Consider the following 21,657-nt stretch of genomic DNA (forward strand, 5'->3'; position numbering starts at 1 on the left):
TAGGCTGCCGTCTATGGGGTCGCACAGAGTCAGACACGACTGAAGCGACTTAGCACCAGCAGCAGCAGTAGCAGTTCATCTAGAATATATTGTAAAATCATTGTCATAGAAATGTCTGTAGTTTCCAGTCAGCCTTTGGAAGAACATCCCCTAGTACTCTGTCCCCCCAAAAACTGCCTCCCCCAACCCTGGCCACTTCTCTTCTCTGTCTCCTGGTTCTTATTGTATCACATATGCTCTTTTGCTCTATACATGCCAAATGCTTTCCTTGGCCCTGACATGGAGACTATTCTGATTTTGTTTATGTTCCATCTTCTTGCATGCAGTGCCGTCTGAATCATTCTCCAATCATCCAATTCCTACTCATGCTTCAAACTACACCTCAGTTATTATCATCATTATTTATTTATTTTGATGAGGCTTTTCCTGAATGGGCTGCTCACACCTCTATCCCTCCTCTTACTACTTCGGCCAAATTCTTTGCATCCTCCTGTTTGCTGGCATCATTCCACATCTATTCAGGATGACGTTCAGATTATTGAAACTTCTTATTGTCTAACAGCTCATGATCTTGAGTGTCTACAATTGAAAGATCCTATATTATTTCCATTCTATTCCCAGGCTAGCAATTGCTTTTTACTTATTTTCACATCACTGTAGCTTCTTTCAAATGTGAATGCCTCTTTCCACAGTGATAAGCAGTTTAAGTGTGAAAAGAGAAGTAGTGTGAGGGGAAGCCAGTGGACTTGGATATCAGCACATTGGCATGTTTTTCCAAAATGTTTTTAAATTGTCACTTCCAAATAAGACTTTATTTTCTTTCACCTTTCAAAAAAATTTTATCTAAATGTAGAACAATGGAAAGACTAAAGTTGTGTTGGAACTTTAAAAAATGCCAGAGTCACCACTATCTGAATCCTCTGTTCAGTATCTTTCATTATTTTCAATTCTGACAGACTTGGCACTTGAAGAGGGTTCTACAGTCTCTGGTGACATAATGTGGGAAGAAGTTAGAGATACAAAGTAACAAGGCACACACAAAAAAGTGAACAGAGTCACTCTTTTATCCTGGCTGCCTCTACCCACCCAACCCCATCCCCCAATTCCAGATAGCAAACTGTTATCAGAAGCCACTTATTTAAATTCATGTGAAAATCATGTTCTCTCATTAAAATACTAGTGCTTACGAAAAGAATATCGTATTAGCAAGGCCTTTGCAACACTTATTTAGATTCCACATCTTGAAGCTCTAAAATTAATCACTGATCTTACAGCTGTCAACTTACCTTTACTTTCTACAGTTGTGCAAGGAATCTAAGAGTCTTGTTTTCTGCTTAGAAAAGGAAAAGATAAATGAGTAGGAGGCTATTTGAGTGGTCATTTTCTGGGCAATATTTTAAAGATAAGCAAGAATATTTCCCAAAATATAAATTGTAAACTTATTTGGCTGAAATAGATTGCAATTATGTTGTCCAGCAAGGAAACTGGAAAAAAGAGAAACCATTTATAACCATGGTGCAAAGTAAGTGAGAAAGTGCAAAGACACTGTTATTCAGCCTTTAGATTTGGAATGCTAAAGAAGAACTGCATCCATCCAACTATTATCAGATTGGATGTGGCTGAAAAGCTAAATGCGGAGTTGTGAATTATACATTGTTTATCTCATAGAACCCAGAGATCCTAATGCTAGATGGTGAAGGAGGGAGGGTAGTGATGTGCTGTCAAGAACTTTAGGCTTGATTTTTCTCTTATTCTTATTTTTACCCACTGTATAGAATGAGGGATGCCTGCTGATGCCTGCTGACCTGCAGCTAGCCCTGGGACTGGGTTTGCTCACTTCCTTAGGTTGTTGAAGCACACTTCCTAGTTTGGAAACCCAAAGTGCACTTTATACTCACTGAGATCCTGTGCCTATTCTCTTTAAAAGTCCTGATACCACTTGGTGTAGAACTGAAGAGACTTTCCGATCTGAGATGTGTATTAGTTCTTTCTGCACCAGAAAGGATTTGTAAAGAGTTATGATCACACTGAACATGGTGAAGAAATAATCCTAATTTTTCTTTGACTACAATCAACAATGTATTTTTTAATTTTAATGCAGGGCTCCTGTTCTTTTAATAAACATTTCTCTGGCATTTCAGTTTCTTTTCCACTCACTGTGCCATAAGACACTCTATCAGGGTTTCTGGTTTCTTCAGGGAATTAACCTACAGGAGCGTGTATTGCAAACAATAAAATAGCTGCTTTCCATTGACAATAAAGGGGGGAGGGAGGTGTTTTTCTGTCCCCATCACTACTCTCCACCACCGCACCATCATAACTTCTGGGTTTCCTGCGTCTTCGGTGATGCAGCCATCCCCCAACCGCTTCCTCCGCAGCCGGGTGCTTCAGAGCTGTCTGAGGGGCCCCCCGCGCGTGGTCCTGTCCTTCTTCAGCGCTCGCTTCCGACGGCACTAGGACCCAGGGAAGTCTCTGAGCGAGGTTCGCGGAAAGGCAGCCAGACTCCTCCTTATCTCCAGTGTCAAACTTGACATCAGCCTGCGAGCGGAGCATGGTAACTTCTCCAGCAATCAGAGCGCTCCCCCTCACATCAGTGGCATGCTTCATGGAGATATGCTCCTCTCACTGCCCTCTGCACCAGCAACATGGATTGTCACCTCTCCATCCTCCTTCTTCTCAGCTGCTCTGCTCTCGAGTGCTTCGGGGAACTGACTCTCCAACCTTCCAATGAAGGTAAGCCAGGTACCGCGAAGCGCACAGCCCTGCCCCGAAGGGCTAACGCTTTTCCAGGCACGTTTTCACCGTAGCGGTTTCAGGTCGCAGAGGTGCCTCTGAATAAAGCACTTTGCTCTCAGAGTAAACTAAAGGTGCTTTTATTTTCGGCTGTCTTCTAAAGCACTTTTAGAGATAATTTTGGATTGCCTAGATGTAAAATGTGTTTTGAATCTGATACCAATTCAAGCAATTACCGTGTTTGCCCGTTTTAAACAGAAAGAAAAAAATCCTCCAGTTTTACAACCCAGTATGTTAATTGACAAATAGCCATGGTAGTATTTTATTTCCTAATTGTGACCATGTAGTGGTACTCTGAGAAGTTTAAAAGAATATTCTGCCCTCCTCTCTAGATTCTTTAGTATGTTTAAAGGTAATGACAGGTTGTTCCTACTTAGGATCATGGCATTTATGAATGGGCTAAAGGGAAATCGGAGTTTGTTGAAGCGCTGCTGTGTGTGCGTGTGTGTGTATTTATGTTGTAACTGCTGTATTGAAGGGATGTGTATCCCGCCAGGCGGTGGTTTGCTCTATGGAACAGGTTCTAATGAGCAGCATATGCCACATTAACATAAGTAATATTTGTAGGAATTACCATAAGGTTAGACTGGATTTTCTTTGTTTAAGGGCTTATGCGAATAGGAGATTATATTTAATGAATAGTGAAAATCTCCTGGGTAGGTGTAGTAAATAACTGAACAGCAAATTGAGGAAGAATGTCCATATGCAGCAAATGGTATTTCCTTAATGTTGGGTTATTTATTTACCTCCTAATGGGCATTCATTCCTTTTCAATGAATTAAAGTGCAAACCTAATATTAAAGACAATAATGTTTACTATAAGATTGCATGCTTAACAGACACATTGCCTTTTCCCTGTATACCTTTTGTGATCTATTCCTAATGATTTGTGAATACGATTGCTAACTCTTAAGACAAACTTTTCTGAATAATTGATTGCTTTCAAGCAACACTTATAATTTCTATTTCCTCTTAATCATTTTGAAGTTATAACAGTAACCTTTAGTAATTTATTTTGCAATTCAGCAAAACTGAGCAATTGATGTGCAAATGCTACGTTATGTATTGTGTCACTCACTAAAAATATATTGGCAAGACGTTGCCACTGTATATTGTATATATCATTTTTAGAAAAAACAAAAACTCAAGAATATTTAGCAACTTTTTAATTAAATATGAAAACTGCCTCTCATATTTGGTGACCTACTTTCAGTGCTAATAGAGCAGTTTTAATTTCATTCTTTCCTTAGTGACTGCTTTTATCAACTTGGCAGATTTCATTAATTTTTTTGTCTTTTTTATAGGGAAATTAAAAATTCTAACCTAGAAGGATCAAGAAATTATCTTACCTTCAAGTGAATATTTTTTTACAAATTAAATTAAAATGTTTATTTGAAAGTAATGGGCAATTATTTTTTTATGAATGAAAGGCAAGGGTAGTTATTTGTATAATGAGTAATGTATCAGTAATTTCAAATTAGTGTTTATACTTTTTGTTCCTTTGAAAATATTAAAGTATTGGTAATAGCTAGACAAACAGTAATATTATTCCCATATTGCTATGATAAATTGTATTTCTCCAGATGGAATATTTATAAACTATTTAGATAATGGATTTTAGTGAATTAATAATGCACAGGGATATAGCTGAGAGTCATTATTTTTTTTGTGCAAAACATAACCTTTCAGTAAATTGCAAAAGGAAAAAAGGGCCGTTTAAACTCACTGATATTTATATAAAATTCATGAGTATTAATTTAATGAAGCAAGAATTATCAAGTGCAAGTTGCTTTTAAGCCACACTTTGTGTATATTTGGGTATATAGTGCATATTATTATACAGGCATATACAGATTAACAGTATGACTATATAAAGGTAAATACACTCAGAAAACTGACATGATTACATTTAATTTGCTTGGGCAAAAGTTTATCTATACATTGTTTATGGGATTATTCTTTACAGGTCATGTTCTATGGTAGTGTCTCTCTCTTCTGAGGTCATGAAGGAAAGGTTTGAAATAAAATTTAAAATGAATTATTTAACTTGGATAATATTTGAGTAAGATTTTAAATATGAATATTGAATACAATAGCTTGGGACTTAGTTGCAGATTTGAACAACATGAAAAGTGAAAAATCCACGTATGCTCTAAGATTTTCATGCAATTTTCTAACAATGTCATTTGACTAAAAAGCAATGCTTCTGAAAATTCATATGTTGGGTAGAAGGAATAATGATAGAAAGAATCTCATTAATACAGCTTTCTGATATTAATGTTGAAAACTGAAATACAAAATATTAGGTTGCATTTAAAATACTATGCTCAAATTATATTTCCATACTACAGAAAACTTACAAGTGAAATTTACTAGAATTTATTCTGCAATCTATTATGAAGTTAGTCATGAAAGAACTCTAAGAGAACAAGATCCAAGCCATTGAGCTAATTGCTAGGAAATATGCCATTGTGTGACTTTTTCTTAATACTTGAGATTTGATAACCAAATATCAATTGTGAAATGCCATTAGTCCATGATAAGATGAAAAAAGCTTAGAAAAAAGTTTAATATGAGCTTTCCTTTTCTAAATCCAGTTACAGATAACTTTCTAATATGCTATCAAGAAGATGACTCAAGATGATACTTTCTATGACTGGTCTCCTTGATAATTATTTATAATTTTGATGATCACTTAAATCAAGAATTGACCTCTATGCATACATGGGATTGTTATACTTAGTGTTGTTAAAGAAGTTTATATATTTGCTCCTTGTTCCTTCCTAACAGATGGATGATGATAATGATAAATAAAAATAACTTTATGAAAAGGTTAAAGCTTGATATAAAGAATTGACTATTACTAGTTCAATATCTTTTAACAATGGATAAAGTAATTTCTTTAGTCACTTTTCTACATTTGAAGGCTTCTGAGGCATAATTCACTGCTTATTCTTTAGTACATAATACACTTTTCAGTACATAACACATTTTACTATCTAACAGTGTTTATAAGTTAGATTACCTTTCACCTATAGAGCTCTTTACATTGAAAATCAGTTTTCAAAATAAAAGTCAATAAAATTCAATCTGCATATTTATATACTACTTATTTTGGGAGACTTCTTTTGGAGTGTTGGGATACTGTTTGTATGAAGTGTATTTCACTGGACATAAGTCACCTAACTACTGAAGATACTATGTGATTGTTTAAAGCTTAAAAGTAAAACTTAGAGATGAACACTGTATGTTTCCCTTTGAATATTAGGCAAATAATAGAGACAATATACATTTAAGTAATATATTTTTCCCTTTTTAAAAGTTATTATGAACTGACATCATTTTCATGTATAAACACTTATCCTCAAACAATAATACACTGACTGAAATATTTATAGAAAACTAAGCCATCATATCATCTTTATAGTTTTAAGAAGAGGGCTTACATTTGCTTTTAATGGCATTTTATCATTCTAGACTAAATAATTGAATGCATTATACATTTTTGTAACTTAATAGCTCACCTAATAGCTTGCCCCTACTTCCCCCTAACAGTTATAACTATGCTATTTGCCTGGAGGTAGGAGAAACCTTAATTTCACTATTTTATAACCCACAACAGTTAACACTTGACCTAGGTCATTAACAGGATTATCAGCAAATTTGTTTAAGCTTTTACTGACAACCTGAATTGCTACGATAATATTTTGATTGTGCTGGTAAGAAACTTCTTGTAACCTCTCAAAATCTATCATGAAATTAATTCATTCTGAATCTATATCTTCCTAAAGACTAATATTGATAATAATAATTCAAGTGGGGAAATGTCCACTTTGATGCTCCATTCTCCTCACCCTTATATATCACACCATTCTTGCCCTTGTCATAAACAAGCAATTAAAAACTCTTAAATAGTAAATGTTCTGGCAATAACAATAGACTTACAGATACAAACCAGCTTCACTGTAACTATCAACAGTTTCAATTTTATACTTTTTTATTGATGACCTAGTTAATATCATTTTTTTTGCCCATTTCAAGATATAAAGTCAATTGAATAGGTTTATAACTCAGAAGCAACTAGAACCAAAAACAGAAACTACAAATAATAAAACACCATTACCCCATGTGAGATTATGGTGGCATTTTATATAAAGTTGCCTTTCCCATGCAATGCTAGTAACTGGAAGCTACAATGAAAAGAACTTAAAATTAACATAAACATTTTAAACAAAATGTTGTGCACAATCAGAACATAAATGTATTTTTTACACTGTGTAGTCAGTTCAGAGAGTTTCATGTGAAGACTTGTATTGCTGAAGTTTAATTTTGGTTTACTTTTTGCTTGTATGAACAATACAGTAGTTTCACCTTGACTTGTAAAAAACTTATTGTCCTTAAAGATTTAATAAGATTCTTTATTATGTCCATATATTATCCATATTTTAATATTCAAATGTTGGTATGTTCTTTAAGAGTCCTTCACCTTTGATAGTTTTTCAAAATAACTCTCTTCATGAAGATCCTTAATATTAAAATTGTTTCTGAAACTCTGGAATTTTTCTGAAATAAAATATATGTAATTTTTAAATATCAAATAATCAGTTACATATGCAAAGGATTTTTAAAGGCAAAACATATTTCCACAGTATATTTGATTTACTAACTTCAACACAAATGGAAACAGCAAGAACTGTTCTTGAGAGTTACATTTTCCAAGTCATAAAATCTTCAAGAAAATATTAATAAAACTTTCCACAAATCATCAAAACTCGATAAGTTCTTACAGACATTTACTTACTGAGAAATCTGTGATGTGGCTTACCTTTGATTTTAGTCATTTTCCAATGATTTTGTTTGGCATAAATACTAGATGGAAGGCGAATATGTATTTCTTGGAAGAACACTAAGTTTTACAAATCATTTTCTGTCAAGATCCTCAATTTTACTTTTTAATGCACATTTGTCTTTAAAATTTTTAATAAACCTAATTATTTTAATTCCTGTTTGATAAAAGATTTAGAAAAACAGATGCAGGTGTCCCCTTTTTTATTCTGTTTTCAGAGATCTGGATTTTATCACCAGGGAGGGTCAGAGCAGGGCTTTTACCAAGTGCACAAGTAGCTTTCCACAGATTTTTCAAATAAAGGGATGACTGGTGGTGTAAAACATTCATTTTATTATTCATCCAAGTATACTGAAAACCAGAGTACAGAATTTATTTCTAAGAAATTTGAAGACCTTAATTTTTCTGAAATGACTTTAGAAATCAAAGCATTGTTGGACATTTATAAAACGCAAAGGATTCCAAGCCACAAATCAGTCTAGGCAGACACTTCTGCAAATCAGGGTGTGGGCACATGTACACACTGGGATTTCACTCTCTGGGTCTGTTACCAGCTCCCTAGAATCAGGTAGTTCTTAGAATCTGGCAGAAGCTTTTCTCCTGGAAAACTCAAGTCTGAAAGTCAACAAGTTTTAGTTTGGCTCCTACCAGCTTTCTGTGAAATTAAAAAAAAAAAAAAAAAAAAAGTGGTGGATTACAAAGAGAAAAAAAGCCTTTGCAAGAGGAAAAGAAAATAAAAAAGTTGATTAAAAAGATAGAGAGGTAGAGAAATGCAAAGGTTCTAAAACCAGTAATACATATTTTGCTTAAAAGAAAAATATCGCCTGAAGCATCTGGCTAATCGGTGTTTTGTTTTGTTTTTATTAAATCTCTAAAAATCTGCATATACACAAAAAAGGGTGTGTGTTTGGGGAGGGGTCGGGGTGAGGGGAGTTGCGTGCTTTTGTTTCTCCTCTCAAGTTTACAGACTTTGATTTTTCCCCTGAAGAAAATATTTTATCTAGGAAAGTTTTGAAAGTGTAAGCCAAACCCTCTTTGGAAGCCTGGGCAAATACATGTGGAGGATGGATGGAATCAAAACCAGTTCAGCAAATAAAGCCTCCAGCTTGGAGTGATGTTATTAAACTGGAAGTCCTGAGTGGGGAACCCCCTCCCTCCCTTCATTTTCTAAACCGTGTCCTGCTGTTCCAGTCAAAGCAGAGGGTGAAAATCCACATAATCCAAACCAACATGATGAAGTCAGAATAATAGGCAAGGAAAGAGGGGGGAAACAAGTGGCAGCACTGTACAAACAAACTGTGGTGAATAACCTTTGCCAGGAACTGGGGTGGCCGCAGGAGGAGTGAAGGCGCTTCTTTTCCTTCGGATCACACCCCCCACATCTGCAAATGCAGTACTGATTAAATTTCCAGGTATGCCCTGAGAAATTTTAGCGCGAAGCAGAGCTTTACAGGCAGGGAAAGGGGTGTGGCGACAGAGAGATGAACAGAGGCCCTCGAGGCCACCACACCCACCACCATGGCATCTTAACCTCAAATTACGCTCCGCCGCCGGCACCAGGCTCTTCGGTGCGGCGGGAAAACGGAGTCTCCCAACAATTCGCTACTTTTCACTCCGCGTCGGATTCAAGATCGGATCAGAAATCCCGACTCCGGGGCCACGTCCCCCAGTTCAGCTCTCGCGGTTCGGTGGGTTCTTTGTGCCCGAGCCATCTCCGCGCCAGGCGGCCAAAGCGCGCGGCCAGAGCGCTGCGAGCAGGCGCGCCCCCGGGGGCGGCGGACAGCGGGAAGGCGCGGAGCCCCCGCGGGGGCCGGCTTCTCCCAGCCGGCGGGCGCAGGGCGCCAGGCGCTCGCAGGGCGCCAGGCGCTCGCGGCCGGGGCGGAGACTGGAGCCGGGCGAGCGCGAGGGCGCCAAGTTCCGCGGAAACGAGCGCCGGGCGGAGGCGGGGCGGACGAGAGGCCAACGTGCGCCCTCTGCCTGCGGCCGCGGGGCTGCCACGGCTCGGAGAGGCGGCGCACAGCTCCTCACCGGGACTCCCCTCACCTGGGGAGCGCGGTAGCTCCTGGGACGGGCCGGGCAAGTCCTGAGTTTAACCACAGGCTTTGACGCGAAGTCTCTGTCGCCCCCCTACTCTCAACCCTCTTCCCCCCAGCGTTGTCAGCGTCTTCACCGTGGCGCGGTCCCCTCCCTAGGTTCCCCAGCTGCCAAGTGACAGGTGCAGGAGGAGGACTCAGTTCTCCAGGGTTCTCAGCGCTCCCTGCAGAGTTGGGAGACCAGGCCCGTTCTCTTGGGACGAGCCTGAGACCTCCACTGTCCTGCTTGCTGCTCTCTTTCCCTGCCACTTCGCTATTTGTTGAATTTTTCAAAAGACCTGTCCTTTAGTCTCTGGACGAAAATGAACCTTTTTTTTTTTTTCCCCCCAGTTTTCTTTAAAACTATTTATTAATGCCAAACTGTTAAGGGCCCTCAGCGCTAAGGGGTATGTTCACAGACCCTATCCCCACCCTCGTGCACAATCAAAAGTTATCTGTTTTCCCCTAAGGCCCCTCTGTTTGATTGACACTCTTTAAAAATTATAACAGGATTTCCCACTCTTCTGATTTTGGGAGTAAGCCCGGAACGGGCCAGATGGGTTTCTGGGAGCAGTGTTGTCGAGGTAGGTTAGTAGTGGGGCTAACGCTAAAGTTTGTGTGGGCTTCAGAACTTTAGTGTTTTTCATAAAAGATAGAATTGTTGAAAACCCAGGGCATACCCAAACTAAATAATGGCCTCAGTGTAATGCCCCCTAATCAGAAAACACGCAGAGTTCCACTGGTTGGAAAGATTTTTCCCTTACATTATCATTCTGTACTTACTGAACCTCATTTAATCTTAAAGCACCTCTAAAGAAAGTATTGTGACGCCTCCCATTTTACAACTGAGAAAACTAAATAAACTCATCATAATAAAGTAGGAACTGATTCAGGCGCTCTCCTGTCTGTCTTCTGATTTTAACCTTATATTTTTCTCCTGTACACAAATGCCTCTAAATTAAGGAGGTATCGTTCTATTTAGGAAAAGCTCTAGTTTCTCAATCTTAATCCTACTGAGGATACTAATTTGTCTTGGGACTTGCAGGGAAAACTTAGAAATAGAGTATTGGAGTGAAAATTTAGACTTCAAAGTACTTTTTAAATAAGTACTTTCAGGAAAGTACTTCAAAGAGTACTTTGAATCTGCTGTGTTTACCCTCATAAATTATGATCATCTGGAAGAGTTAGGGACTCACTAAGAAAATCAAGAAAATTTGATGTGGACCCAGGAATAGGAGATGTGATGTGATCTGTGATGTGTTTTCTTCACACATTCCTCCTCTGTCTTCCTTTCCTGATACTCAAACTCTGCTTACCCTGGAAAATTTCTTAAGAATTCCATACACAGAGAGTGTGAGGCAATTGTCACTGCAACTTGGATGTGATTTTTTTTTTTTCTAAAAATGAAGCATGGATTGACTACTGGAATTGTCATAAAGGTCAGTAATGGGTGGAAGTGGAACTTGGCCTAAAAAGTAGACTTCAATTTCTGTGGAAACTTTCCCGTTTATAAAAGATAATTTATAAATTACTTAAGATGAGAAAGTAAATTATAAAGATTTATCTCCTCTTTTATAAAAACACTTGTACTGTATTTAAGTGGAGACACTGAAAAAGGTAGCTAAACAAGAGTTTTGAAAGGTAGCAAATTAAATTGGGGGCAATTATATTTTTCGTGTGGGTATTTCAGCACATATGTTTTGCATTAATTGCTGCAATAAATTCTGTTAACCTGGCAAATAGCAAAAATAGCATATTGATGACATCAGGCTTTCACATCAGAAAGCTGCTTTCAGTATCTTCCTTTCTTCGCTGTAATGTGAAATAAAAAATTTTTCAAACCTGTTACCCTTTAGGTTCCCAATGAGTTTTCTAACCACTCAAGCTATTGGCACATTTTCCGTGAGCAAAGGGTTAACAGCAAACTTTTGTTTTCTCACTTCTGAAGGATTAGAATCAACAACTACTTTCCCTGCTATTTAATGTTATAGTTCACATATGATTTTGGAGAGCTCTCTCAAATCAAGAAAATGTAACTTCAAAGTCTCCAAACTGAGTTGCCTCTCATTTTAAGACAAAAAATTCTTGACAGATTATGTAATGTGGACTGAAGCTAAGGAAGAAACCTGGATTTATTTTATTGCTGATAAGTCTAATCAATATCAAAATGATTACATCTTGAATTTTCTATATAGTCATTAAGGGGAGGTTAGTTTATTGTCTTTTAAATAATAGTTAAAGATAGATCAATAAACATTTTGTAAAAAAAAATAATAATAATACCCATTCCCCAACCCTCACCCCTTCTTTGATGAAAAATGAGACTTTAAAGTTTACTTTTTGCCAGTGATAAAGATAGTTGGTTTCTAATCAATATGAAATTTAGATATTTTCCACTTCAGGATGAGTAAGAGAAACAGAGAACAGCTTGTTAGTAGTTAACATATACTTCATTCCCCTATTTTCAAATGTAATTTAACAATTAATACAATTCTATAGATTTTAGACAGATACATTTTTTGATTTTTATGGTAGTAGTCTTCACACTGAAAAGTTAGGCTGGGAAGCTGATTTGCAGTCATTTCCTTGTAGATTGAATAATCCTCTGGTTAACAGACCAACACTCTGAGGAAGTCTATGAGCAGCCCTGTATGTGTGTGTGCATGTATGTAACCAGCAGTATTGTCTTCTTAGAAAACTGAACCACTCCCACACTGTGCACAAAATTTTAGGGATGAATATTTACCTTTTGAAATGAAGTAAAATTCTGTGTTCCTGAATTACAGATTGGTGATGATAAAAAAATAAAAGCAATCATTTGTTTATCTGTCACTGTCTAATCTTGTTAATTTTCCCCAACTGGACCCTTCATCACTGATAATATTCAAAAATGACATAAAGCTACAGTTATATCCAAATTTTTATTTTCCCCTTCAATATGCCAAAGCTAGTTATGGTATGTTTCGTATTTTGACAGAATGAAAAGAACTGGCATCTTAACAGGAACTGTAAATAGAAGTTAAATAGGGTTGTTATTCTTTCCTTAAATATATAAACTCCATCAAATATTATAGCCAGTGCCAAATCTTGAAAATATTTTTAAAGAGGCAGAATAAAAGAGAATAATATTTTTCTCTTGATTTAGTTTTACTATCTAGTTTACCACAAATAAGTTAACACTCATTTACATTAAATCAAGAAAGATAAACTCAGAGATTTTATTATGATGTTCTTGACATTTCTGATGTGAAATTATAATGATTTGATTGTCCTTTTTATTTAAAAAAAAAGTTTCCAAGTGTAATTATATATATATTTCATCCAACTGAACAAGTTAGATTAATCTATGCTTACAATGATGATCTATCTATTTTTTAGGCACAACTGCTTTTTTTTCCTTAAACATTTATACATTGAAGAAGGACAATTTTTCTTACTTCTGCTTATAAGTGATGTCCAAAATAATTCTAAATGTTTTAATATCTTTTAACAATATATACACGATTAAAGAAGAAAAAAATCTAAAAATATATTAAATTAGTATCCCTTTATATTTTTCTTTCCAAAGGTGATCCTTTGGAAACTAAGGTTTACAACCCTGGCCCTAGTGAAAACATTAGAACTCTATATTTAAATTCAAAGGCATACATTTAAAAACCATTAAAATTAAGAAAAAATTAAGGAAAAAATTAACTCATCTTTCATACCAAAATAGTTTGTTTTTTGCATTCATTTGTTTACCAAGTAGTGAATACCTGATGTTTAGTTACTGGATTTTGGAAAAGAAGTTTATCAGTAGTGGCATATTGAATGGCCTTGAAAGATAATGACTTAGTTGGGACAAATGACTACAAAATGAATACTTACATAAAAACTTCTAATATAGGTATAAAAGTTGTTAAAATGCAATATGAATCTTTAAACTAGCTGCCTAAAACAGTCCTGGAAGTAAAAGGGGAGAGTTTTTTTAAAAAAAGGTTTTTAAATAAAGTTAAAAATAACAACAATAAGTTAATAAAAACAAAGATTGTAGATTACATGGCTTGCCTAATTTCATGTGTTAGGGATGACTATAACCCAGATTTTATTTTTTTACCATATAGAGGTAGAAACTTTAAAAATAATTTGCATGAATGCATACTAAATACATATACAAGTAAAAAGCACTTCTGAAAGAACTGAACATTCAGAAATAGCTATTTCAGTAGGCACATCTCTAAGCTCAATGTAAATTCTGTGTGAACACATCCATATACATACGTGTGTGTATTGGAAAGGCACACGATTGAATATGAAAAAGGCCATCCCCAAATAGAAGCTTCTATTGGCTCTATTCATATTATGACTACACTACCAAGAGAAAGCACACCAAGGTTTATCTGAAAGCTACATTCTCCTGCAGCGATGAATGAAGTTTCCTGACCATCTCTAGCAAAATGACCTAATCACGCTAGTTTCCTGACCTAATCGTTTGATGCTTTCCATTGACACTATGCTCCTAATATGGAAAATAAAGGCCTAGAGTTGTGAATTAAAGTGATAGGCATGTGGCACTTCACTGGATCCTTTGTGGGCTTTTATAGAAACACATATTTACACCTTGAAGAGTTGTGTGTGTGTGTGTGTGTGTGTATGTTTATTCAACAGTCATGATGTAGGATAACAAGTTGAGATTTAGTAATCCTATAGAATATGATGTCAAAGTTATATCCTGATTTTTTTTCCAGAAATTTAAACAATTTATTCTGGATTGGGCTTCTTTTAAAATTAAAACAAGTTTTGTGATATAAAAAGATCCAAAGAATGTTTTTCAATTGCAATTTTGTTTCATCACAATACTTTATGTTCCTTATGTTAAAATTTGAACCCTTATATACAAGGGACTTCCAGACACATTTTTATGTTGAAAATAACTACTATATTATAATTGTTTTACAAGCCATTTGCTTATTATATTACATTTTCATAGCCTTTGTTCAAACCCTGACTAACAGAACTTACATTTACTAATCAAAGCTTAGTAATCAAGCGATATAAGAGAATATATACCAAGACAGCCTGAATTTGTGGTGTGATGGGCAAATATATGTACTAAAGTTTGAGCACAGATTTGTCCTAATGATTTTATATAATTTCAAATTGAGTGATGTATTTTAACTTTTTAATCTGTTTTAAAAATCCTTTCAAATTAGAAATAAACAAGTTTTTTCTGTTAGTTCTGGAACATTTTAAAAAACTGGAATGTGTTGCAAAAGTACAATGTTTACATAATCATTAATGTTCTACTTTTAGTATCTTACATTTTAGGAAACATTTCATTTGTCTAAATGATTCATAATATAGGTTGACAATCCACAGAAACAAAGAGAACTGTGATTCTAGGGACTGCTATCAAAGCTGAGGCTGTTAATGTAGTAATACTTCACTGATGGTAGAACATCCCCACTCATTTATGTGAGATAATTATTTTGTTATAAGTACACATTCCCAAGGGATATTTTAATAGCTGTTTTGTCCATAAAAGTATTGGAATCAGAGTGACCTTCAGACTTTTAAGATTAATAAGAAAAAAAAGAAAATTCTAACACTTTAAAAACAGCATAGAGTTAACATTTACTAAGGTATCTGAGTTTCAAGTGGAATTTTGGTCTGTATTTCTGTTATATCCTTGAGCTGGTCTAGTTATGAGAACACAGACATCTTACTGTGAGACTGTGTTTTCATTCCAACAAACGCTTCCTGCTGTCAGCAAAGATTGAGATGTGGCAGCTAATTACAGTTTCTTCCTTGATGAGGGCCTGCCTGTATATAAGTTAATCAAAAATTATTGTCTAGCATTGTTAATCACAAATGTCTAGCACTACAGAATTTTAAAAAAAATTATACATTATTATTTTAGTTGGTTATTTAGTAGAGAAGCCTATACATTCTCTGGCGGATCTTCCCAACCCAGGAATCAAACCAGCATCTTCTGCATTCCAGGCGGATTCTTTACCAACTGAACTATCAGTTCAGTTCAATTCAGTTGCTCAGTCATGTCCGACTGTTTGCGACCCCATGAATCATAGCACACCAGGCCTCCCTGTCCATCACCAACTCCCAGAGTTCACCCAAACCCATGTCCATCAAGTCGGTGATGCCATCTAGCCATCTCATCCTCTGTTGTCCCCTTCTCCTCCTGCCCTCAATCCCTCCCAGCATCAGACTCTTTTCCAACGAGTCAACTCTTCACATGAGGTGGCCAAAGTATTGGAGTTTCAGCTTGAACATCAGTCCTTCCAATGAACACCCAGGACTGATCTCCTTTAGGATGGACTGGTTGGATCTCCTTGCAGTCCAAGGGACTCTCAAGAGTCTTCTCCAACACTACAGTTCAAAAGCATCAATTCTTCAGCACTCAGCTTTCTTCACAGTCCAAGTCTCATATCCATACATGACCACAGGAAAAGACATAGGCTTGGCTAGATGGACCTTTGTTGGCACAGTAATGTGTCTGTTTTTTTTTATGCTGTCTAGGTTGGTCATAACTTTCCTTCCAAGGAGTAAGCATCTTCTAATTTCATGGTTGCGATCACCATCTGCAGTGATTTTGGAGCCCCCCCCCCCCCCCCCGCCCAAAATAAAGTCTGCCACTGTTTCCACTCTTTTCCCATCTATTACCCATGAAGTGATGGGACCAGATGCCACGATCTTCGTTTTCTGAATGGTGAGCTTTAAACCAACATTTTCACTCCCCTCTTCCACTTTCATCAGCAGGCTTTTTCATTCCTCTTTACTTTCTGCTATAAGGGTGGTGTCATCTGCATATCTGAGGTTATTGATATTTCTCCCAGCAATCTTGATTCCAGCTTGTGCTTCTTCCAGCCCAACGTTTTTCATGATGTACTCTGCTTATAAGTTAAATAAGCAGGGTGACAATATACAGCCTTGATGTGCTCCTTTTTCTATTTGGAACCAGTCTGTTGTTCCAAGTCCAGCTATAACTGTGGCTTCCCGACCTGCATACAGGTTTCTCAAGAGACACGTCAGATGGTCTGGTATTCCCATCTCTTGAAGAATTTTCCACAGTTTAATGTGATCTACACAGTCAAAGGCTTTGGCATAGTTAATAAAGCAGAAATAGATGTTTTTCTGGCACTCTCTTGCTTTTTCGGTGATCCAGCGGATGTTGGCAATTTGATCTCTGGTTCCTCTGCCTTTTCTAAAACCAGCTTGAACATCCGGAATTTCACGGTTCACATATTGCTGAAGCCAGGCTTAGAGAATTTTGAGCATTACTTTACTAGCGTGTGAAATGACTGCAATTGTGTGGTAGTTCGAGCATTCTTTGGCATTGCCTTTCTTTGGGATTGGAATGAAAACTGACCTTTTCTGTTTTCTGAGCTATTAAGGAAGCCCTAATAGAGAAATTGCCATAAATTAATATTCTATGACACAAAATGTCAGTAAAATTTAAGATTATAGGAAGTTTTATCTGCACACAATAGATTATAGTTGACTTCATTTTTAGTTTAAAAACATTTTTATAATTTTTGGTCTGTGAGATAGAATACTAATGATCTATTACAAAGATGTTTTCATTATGTTTGAAAGTGAAAGTGAAAGTCGCTCAGTTGTATCCGGCTCTCTTATGACCCTATTGCCGATACCGTCCAATGCATTCTCCAGGCCAGAGTCTGTAGCCTATCCCTTCTCCAGCAAATCTTCCCAACCTAGGAATCGAACCAGGGTCTCCTGTATTGCAGGTGGATTCTTTACCAACTGAGCTATTAGGGAAGCCCTTACATTATGTTTCAGTTCAGTTCAGTTCAGTCGCTCAGTCATGTCCAACTCTTTGAGACCCCATGAATCGCAGCACGCCAGGCCTCCCTGTCCATCACCAACTCCCAGAGTTCACTCAAACTCATGTCCATCGAGTCGGTGATGCCATCCAGCCATCTCATCCTCTGTCATCCACTTCTCCTCCTGCCCCCAAACCCTCCCAGCATCAGAGTCTTCCAATGAGTCAACCCTTCACATGAGGTGGCCAAAGTATTGGAGTTTCAGCTTTAGCATCAGTCCTTCCAAAGAACACCCAGGACTGGTCTCCTTTAGAATGGACTGGTAGGATCTCCTTGCCGTCCAAGGGGACTGTCAAGAGTCTTCTCCAACACCACAGTTCAAAAGCATCAATTTTTTGGCGCTCAGCTTTTTTCAGTCCAACTCTCACATCCATACATGACCACTGGAAAAACCATAGCCTTGAATAGATGGACTTTTGTTGGCAAAGTAATGTCTCTGCTTTTTAATATGCTATCTTATGTTTAGGTAGAAATAAATATAAACAGGAAGTCCACCAGAGCTGTTAAGTAAGAATAGTTAATCCTAGTGGATAAAAGTTATGTTGAAATATCAATAGATAAGTTTATTAATAAAACTGACCTCTAAATTTCTTCTCAATGGCATACTTAAATGTGAACAGTAAAAACAAAACGCTGAACTTTGGTAGACTCCTGTCAGAAGATAAATCTTGATTTCTTGATTCCGTGTTATGATTGACCAGAGTAATAGATAAAGAATTACAACACTGAGATCAAAATTTATTACTTTCTTTATCATTTACTTCTATATGTGACATTTAAGTATAACCAAAGAGCAGATTAAAGTATTATTCTGCTATCTGTAACTAGAGAAAAGCTATACTTTTCATCATAACAGAAAGTGGTGAAAATAATAGAGATAAATAGTGTACAAGAAATGTAGCTGAGACAATTAGAGTGATGCTGTAAACAGGAAAGAAAAAATAATTTTTTAGTAAAAAGACGTAATCAATGATGGGTTTGTTTTCTACTGTAGTGATTTCCTAATTATTTGCAACTGGTTATAAAAATACCTTATAACTGAAGGTTTTACAGGAAAATATGTCTATTATTACAAGTCTGAAATTCTTTGGCCCTTAAACCCTACTGTTCACCTTGAAATTTCTAAAGGTTTTCATAAAATGCAACTATAGCATTACCACAATGTGTATATATATGCAAAGTGTATATATAAAAATACACTTAAATAATTGAAAGGATCTTCTACTTCAGTAAGAAATTGTGATATTTAGTTTTGCAAATTATTTTGCACTGTCTGTATATTTGCAGCAGTTAATTTGTAAGAGGAGAATGTTTGTTTAACTCAGTCTTTCTAAGTGAGCAGTTAGCCACTATGAATCAAAATTTTGAAATGCTCTTGAAAAAATCTTGGTGTATTAATGATTCTTTAAAAGTAGAACTCCAGAAATTTATGCTATAGTTTTTCATCTCTCCTTACTGAAAACATTTGTTTGGAAAAACGTACTTTAATGGCTGAGTCCTTTAAAAAAGTGTTAATGCATTCTTAGTAGTAAGAAGGGAAGGTGGTGTAAATTCTTGACACAGAAAGTTCTTCATGACATTGACAATGCCAGTGAGCAGAGGAGTAGATGTTTGATTCTATCTCTTCATTATAACAGAGGGTGGGGAGAGAAGAGAAGCAAGCCTCCTGGGCATCTTAAATCCATAATTTAGGAAGAATAGTGATAGTAAAGATCAATGCAAGGAATGCAAGCAAGGTTTCCTTCTCTCCAGAAGCACTTACAACCGATCTAAGCCAGTTTTGCTGTTGTTCAGTCGCTGAGTCCTGTCTGACCTGTGACCCCATGGACTGCATCACAACAGGCTCACTATTTCCTGGAGTTTACTCAGTATTATGTCCGTTGAGTTGGTGATGCTATCCAACCATCTTATCCTCTTTATCCTCTGCCTCCCTCTTCTCCTTTTGCCTTCAATCTTTCCCAGCATCAGGCTCTTTTCCAATGAGTCAGCTCTTCACATCAGGTGGCCAAAGAATTGGAGTTTCAGCTTCAGCATCAGTCCTTCCAAAGAATATTCATGGTTGATTTCCTTTAGGATTGACTAGTTTGATCTCTTTGTTGTCCAGGGGACTCTCAAGAGTCTTCTCCAGCACCATAGTCCAAAAGCATCAATTCTTTGGTGCTCAGCCTTCTTTATGGTCATACTCTCACATCCATACATGACTACTGGAAAAATCACAGCTTTGACTGTATGGACCTTTGCCAGCAAAGTGATGTCTCTGCTGTTTAATATGCCCCTCCCCCACCCCCCCCACCCCCCCCCCCCACCCCCCGCACCAGGTTTGTCAAAGCTTTCCTTCCAAGGAGCAATTGTCTTTTAATTTTATGGTTTTATGGCTACAGTCACCATCCACAGTGATTTTGGAGACCAAGAAAATTAAAACTATCACTGTTTCCACATTTTCCCCTTTCTATTTGCCACGAAGTGATAAGACTATTTGCCATGATCTTAGTTTTTTGAATACTGAGTTCTAAGCCAGCCTTTTGACTCCTCTTTCACCCTCATCATGAGGCTGTTTAGTTGCTCTTTACTTTGTGCTATTACAGTAACATCTGCATATCTGAAGCTGTTGACAATTCCCTCAGCAATCTTGATTCCAGCTGTAATTCATCCAGTCTGGCATTTCTCATGATGTGCTCTGCATGTAAGTTAAATAAACAAGGTGACAATATACTGCCTTGTCATACTCCTTTACTAGTTTTGAACCAGTGTGTTGTTCCATGTCCAATTCTAATTGTTGCTTCTTGACTCACATATAAATTTATAGGAAGCAGGTAGGGTGGTCTGCTATTCCCATCTCTTTAAGAATTTTCCACAGTTTGATGTGATCCACACAGTTAGCAACTTTAACATAGTCAATGAAGCAGAAGTAGATATTTTCCAGGAATGCCCTTGCTTTTTCTGTGACCCAATGAATGCTGGCAATTTGATCTCTGGTTTTTCTGCCTTTTCTAAACTCAGCTTGTATATCTGGAAGTTCTCAGTTTATGTACTGCTGAAGCCTCGCCTGAAGGATTTTTAACATAACCTTGATAGCTTATGACATGAGTGCAATTGCACAGTAGTTTGAATATTCTTTGGCATTGCCCTTCTTTGGGATTGGAGTGAAAACTGATCTTTTCCTGTCCTGTGGCCACTGCTGAGTTTTCCAAATTTGCTGACATATTGAGTGTAGCACTTTAACAGCATCATCTATTATAATTTGAAATTGCTCAGCTGACATTCTGTCACCTCCGCTGGCTTTGTTCATAGTAATACTTTTTAAGGCCCACTTGACTTCATACTCTGGGATATCTGGCTCTAGGTGACCAGTTTACCCTATATTTTGTAACCTATACTTTGTTCTTAGTCTTTTACTTCATTCTGGTCATTGTTGTTCAGTTGCTAAGTCCTGTCCAACTCTGTGACCTCATGGACTCTAGCACTCCATGCCAGACTCCTCTGTCTTCCAGTATCTCCCAGAGTTTGCTCAAATTCATGTCCAGTGAGTGGTGATGCTATCTAACCATCTCATCTTTTGCTGCGTATCCCCTTGTTTCGCCTCAGTCTTTCCCAGCATCACGTTCTTTTCCATTGTGTAGGCTCTTCACATCAGGTGGCCAAAGTACTGGAGCTTCACCTTCAGCAACCGTCCTTCCGATGAATACTCAGGGTTGATTTCCTTAAGGACTGACTAGTTTGATCTCCTTGCTGTCCTTGAGACTCTCGAGTCTTCTCTAGCACTGCAATTTGAAACCATCAGTTCTTCAGCACTCGGCCTTCTTTATGGTACAACTCTCACATCTGTACATAACTGCTGGGAAAATCCATAGCTTTGACCATAAGGATCTGTGTCAGCAAAGTGATGTCTGTTTTTATTAATACCCTGTCTAGGTTTCTCATAGCTTTCCTTTCAAGGAGCAACTGTCTTTTAACTTCATGGCTGCAGTCACCATCCAGAGTGATTTTGGAGCCCAAGAAAATCAAATCTGCCACTGCTTCATTCTATAACTTCTAATTCCTATCAGACAGCACACATTGCTTTGAAAAGCAAATCTCTCCTTAGTGCCCATCTGAAAGCCAGTTC

At 37.1% G+C, this 21,657-nt stretch overlaps 1 protein-coding gene across 1 annotated transcript in view; it reads left to right on the forward strand.

The window, feature by feature from the left end:
• The first annotated feature begins 2,645 nt into the window (after window positions 1-2,645).
• EPHA3 (EPH receptor A3) overlaps window positions 2,646-21,657 on the forward strand; it is a 405,932-nt gene continuing 386,920 nt past the window's right edge. Inside the window, exon 1 of the mRNA XM_052649018.1 lies at window positions 2,646-2,733. Within this exon, the coding sequence (XP_052504978.1) occupies window positions 2,646-2,733 (88 nt within the window). The remainder of the gene's footprint in view (window positions 2,734-21,657) is intronic.

The sequence above is a fragment of the Budorcas taxicolor genome, chromosome 1 (genome assembly GCF_023091745.1).
Source record: "Budorcas taxicolor isolate Tak-1 chromosome 1, Takin1.1, whole genome shotgun sequence".
In the NCBI taxonomy this organism is placed as follows: Eukaryota; Metazoa; Chordata; class Mammalia; order Artiodactyla; family Bovidae; genus Budorcas; species Budorcas taxicolor.